The sequence below is a fragment of the Carya illinoinensis genome, chromosome 8 (assembly GCF_018687715.1).
Source record: "Carya illinoinensis cultivar Pawnee chromosome 8, C.illinoinensisPawnee_v1, whole genome shotgun sequence".
Classification (NCBI taxonomy): domain Eukaryota; kingdom Viridiplantae; phylum Streptophyta; class Magnoliopsida; order Fagales; family Juglandaceae; genus Carya; species Carya illinoinensis.
This window is the reverse complement of record NC_056759.1, coordinates 18,107,427-18,111,627: the sequence shown is the minus strand read 5'-3', so window position 1 is coordinate 18,111,627 and position 4,201 is coordinate 18,107,427. Positions and strand designations below refer to the sequence as shown.

Genomic DNA, 4,201 nt, shown 5'->3' with positions numbered 1-4,201 from the left:
TTGAACAAAGATTTACAAAGGAAAGTTGTTGGGAACTGCAAGTCTTATGATCCTTGAAAGTTTGAAGTTTATAAGTCAATGAACAGAACACGTGGCAGCAAAACACATAGTAAAGATTACTGATGAGGAACAATTTACGAGATTTTCACGAGATTTTCATGAGATTCCTAAAGCCTATAAAAATTTCACCATTGAATTTCTAATGGGCTGTTACAACTATTATTCGCAAACTATCTTACTACTATTCATAAAATTATTATCTCATCTAACTTCCTAAACTTGTCCCTAATGTTTGGAAAGATCGATCAATATCAACAAGGATTATGAGGTTGTTTATGTGGGAAGGCAGGATAATGAAGTAACACATTTATTAGCTCCACATGTAGAAAGGATTGAAGATACGGTACAATGGTGGCACTCTTCTCCTGATTTTATTTCGAATAGAGTGATTGTAGATACTAATTTGTAATTGGCTATTAGTATTTGTATTAAGAGAATGAAACTGTTTGCTGTAAGCTATTTTATGTTCTTGAACCTTGAAAGAAATCATAAGTTTGTCGACAAAATAATAATAATAATAGTAATAATAATAATGATGATGATGACGACGTTGATGATGCGGCAAAATTTGCCAAATCAACAACCAACATCGCTTTGTTAGAGGAATTACAAAATCACTTTACACCAAATGATCAGAACTTTGTAAGAGATCATACTAAAAAATATGACAGTAATAACTCAACATTTAAAGTGCAAATTTTCCTAGGCTTTATATTCTTATCCTTCCAACTTTTACCATGTAAAGTGAAATCCTTCAAGGACTTTTTTTTTTCCTCCCCAAGTACAAATGCTGAGAGCATAAGCTGCACCATTGATCAAACATTCCAAAATGCAATCACTTTCCCAATTTCACAATTACTTGAATTTAACATAGATATATTACAGGGCAAAAACAACTTCAAAAATATTTGCAACATATATAAAAATCTAGATGACAATTCATTGCCAGCACACAAACTCAACCCTCAAGTTCAAAAGCATCGCCTTCCATACGACACAATCATTCTTCAATCACATTAACTAGTTCATACTCCACAAGAGAGAGATTATTATCTTCTTTAACATCAAAATTTGCAGGTTCAACGACCTCAACACAACCCCATGATTTATCAACTACTATCCTCATAAACCCTTTAAACATTTTAATCTTTGCATTCCGCAGGACCACAGTGGCACCAGGCTTCATGATATCAACTTGATCACTACGAGCAGTGAAGATGATGGTCCCCGTCTCGTCGCCAACGAGGCACTCAGAGATTCGTACGGGGTACTGGGGCTTGTGGTACTGTAGGGGCTGTGATTAATACATGTTGGAGACCTTGACGGCCTTGGGGTACTTGGATTTCCGAGATAAAAACATGTTGATGACCTTGACCGCGGGCTTGGGGTACTGTAGGGGCCGAGATAAAATCATATCGGTGACCTTGACGGTATTGGGACTGAGAACCTTGACACCAAGTGTGTGGCCTTGCGTGTCGGGTTTGAGCTGCTCCACCTTGATGAACAAAGGCTTCCTCTTTGCAACTGCTTCAAACCCTGTTGATGTTGTCGCTGTCACCATTTGTACGGTTCTCGAAAGCTCAAAACTACTAGAAAGCTCAGAATGAGAAGCCGAAAGGCTAGAAAAGGCCTTGGATTCCTTCAAGGACTTCAAAAGCAAAGACTCGAGCGGGTGCATGATTGAAGGAACAAATGAGAAAGAATAAAATGTATTGATTGAAATCGGTGACATAACTATAGAACAAAGCTCCGGAGGCAATTCAACCGACGGCATACTTGATTCTGAAAAGATAAAATATGTAACGTTTACAAATAAACAAGTATCATAGGCCTAACCAAGAGAATCGTGATTGACTAGTGCTTGTGTCAAAAGAAAGGATGAGAATCTAACATATAAGAAGTAAGAACTTCAAACCTTTCTCTTTCTGATTTCTGCGTCTTTGAAGGTGATTTTTCTCCCGAAAAATGGGTCTCCCTCGGACCAAGGATTGCTGTTCAAAACACAGCATGATTCCATGACTGTGTTTGGAAAATTTTGGATTAATTACAATTAGCATTCCACAATCACAACATATTCCTAAAGAACAATAGTAGATTAGTCTATAATTATGAAATCACAATTTGTCCTAAAAGCTTAAGTTGATAGGAATACGTAGATTTTATTATTTATTTTATATCTTAACACTCCTCTCAAGTGTGGCCCGGACTCTCTCTCATTGGGTGGCCCAACACATGGAATATTTAATTAAAATGGATAAAGTGTAGAGTCAGAATTCAAATTTAAAACATTTGCTCTGATACTATATGAAATTACCATTTATTTCAAAATTAAAGCTTAAACTAAAAAGAATATATAAATTTTATTATTTATTTTATATCTTAACAATAATAGTTACGTACCGTTCTTCAAAGTACTTCTTGTAAGTATTGATTTTGCCACGACGATGGTGCTTCATACGTGAGTTTGCATTCAATTCCAAAATCCCAGTTGTGCAATACATCTGATCAGTGTGAGGGGTGTACACCAAAGAATTCTGAAGCAGGGAAGTGCATACAGGACCATCTTTGGTTTGTACAATACGAGCACGACCCTCGGCTAAAGAACAATTCAAGGGAGATTCACCATTCTTCTTACACGAAAATAGCACAGAATTAACGCAAGGCCAATCAATGATCACAGGTCTCTGATGCTTTGCTGTGGCTGGGAGCAAAAGATATTCAGTCTCAATTTCCAAAATATCTCCATCCATATGCTCGTTTAAACTTTTCAAGTCATGATCAATGAGAACTCTTAAAAGAGTTTTCTGAAACCTTCTACACAAAAGGACCTGCAAACAACATGCTTTATTATTTAATATACCACTTAAACTAACAAAGTAAAGCAAAGTGAAAAATACAGAGAGAGAGAGAGAGACAGAGAGAGAGGTGACCTGATCTGTGGTGAGATTAATCTCTCCCACATATTTCAAGTTCACTGTCAAACGACCCCTGTCAACATGCAAGTCAAAATGCAAGCTTCCAAGTTCAGCTTCTAGCTTATTTCTCAGGACAAGCACAATATCACGAACTGGAATATCGTAAACAAATATCTGCTCCAGCTCAATTAAGTAGTAATGATGCAATATATTCGAATTCTTTGGAAGATGACCGACCGGTTCTGGTACTGGGAAATAACTGGGTTGCTCATCAATATAAGGTTCGTTCCCTGTAGATTTAGTAGTATAAATGGCGTTGTAAGCATAAAATGAATAACAGTCAATGCTTGAAGAAATAAACACCCACAATACAATAAATTTACCCCTTTCTTGAGCATCAGCTTCTTCCACAAGGTTATCTCTCAATGCATCAATCTCATGAATTTGATTGCATACTTCAAGGCAGGCAGTTTCTTCAACGATTTTTTCCATGATCTCAGAATTCCTGTTTCTTTATTGAACAAAGATTTGCAAAGGAAAGCTGCTGGGAAGTGCAAGTCTTCTGATCACTGAAAGTCTGAAGTTTATAACTCAATGAAACGAACACATAGCAGCATGAGATAATATTGATTACCGATGAAGAACAACTAACCAATCTGAAGATAGAGTCACAGTTGCAACAATGCTTGCAACACTATCAAATTTCTCTCGTCAATCGAATCAAATATAGTTGAAGCAGAGAGTGATTGAAGGGGAAAAAAGAGAGCACTAGAGAGAAGAGTTCCAAACCGAACGGGTAGTGGGTGGAAAGAATCTAAAGAACTTCGACAAATAAAGTGGGATGCAGAGAATGAAGCGACTGCAACGCTATTTTATACAGAGACAGCTACGAGATCATTGCGGAGGGTCGTTGCTGGGTGACGGGAAAATACGTGGAAAATCTATTTGCTTCCTAGCCAAGGAACTTCCTGCCTAAGGCTTCGGAAAACTTATAAATATATCTAACATTTGGACAACTTTTAAATATATCTAACATTATTTTTTTTTTTTTTTTTTAAATTTAACTCATATAGTCCGACATCTATGACTACATAATGTGACTTGGCACCACATGCATAATGGCAATTCGCCTTTCGGTCCTAAGTATGACCCTTTTTTTAAAGAGCACTGCTACACAGCAGTTTTACACCCAACACACCAGTGTAAAATAACAAAAGATAAAATAG

At 36.8% G+C, this 4,201-nt stretch overlaps 1 protein-coding gene across 2 annotated transcripts; it reads right to left on the bottom strand.

Annotated features, from left to right (window-relative positions):
• Nucleotides 1–899: 899 nt before the first annotated feature.
• Nucleotides 900–3,829, bottom strand: LOC122317802 (endoribonuclease Dicer homolog 2-like). Of its 2 annotated transcripts, none has more exons than XM_043134825.1 (6): nucleotides 3,628–3,829; nucleotides 3,359–3,552; nucleotides 2,991–3,265; nucleotides 2,461–2,888; nucleotides 1,976–2,079; nucleotides 900–1,842 (listed from the first exon to the last, which is right to left on the bottom strand). In XM_043134825.1, the coding sequence occupies exons 2-6, from the start codon at nucleotides 3,465–3,467 to the stop codon at nucleotides 1,361–1,363; spliced, it is 1,398 nt and encodes a 465-aa protein (XP_042990759.1). In that variant the 5' UTR covers nucleotides 3,468–3,552; nucleotides 3,628–3,829; the 3' UTR covers nucleotides 900–1,360. The 2 variants fall into 2 exon arrangements, with proteins under 2 accessions (XP_042990759.1, XP_042990760.1); XM_043134826.1 differs by having other exon boundaries at nucleotides 3,359–3,544.
• Between the last annotated feature and the right edge of the window lie 372 nt (nucleotides 3,830–4,201).

What these genes read in the sequence shown, in the direction of transcription:
- LOC122317802 (XM_043134825.1), bottom strand. Translation starts at nt 3,467, where the DNA reads ATGGAAAAAATCGTTGAAGAAACTGCCTGCCTTGAAGTATGCAATCAA. An exon ending in AGCTGATGCTCAAGAAAGGG is followed by an intron (nt 3,266 to 3,358) that starts GTAAATTTATTG and finishes CTAAATCTACAG; the next exon opens with GGAACGAACCTTATATTGAT. An exon ending in TTAATCTCACCACAGATCAG is followed by an intron (nt 2,889 to 2,990) that starts GTCACCTCTCTC and finishes TGTTGTTTGCAG; the next exon opens with GTCCTTTTGTGTAGAAGGTT.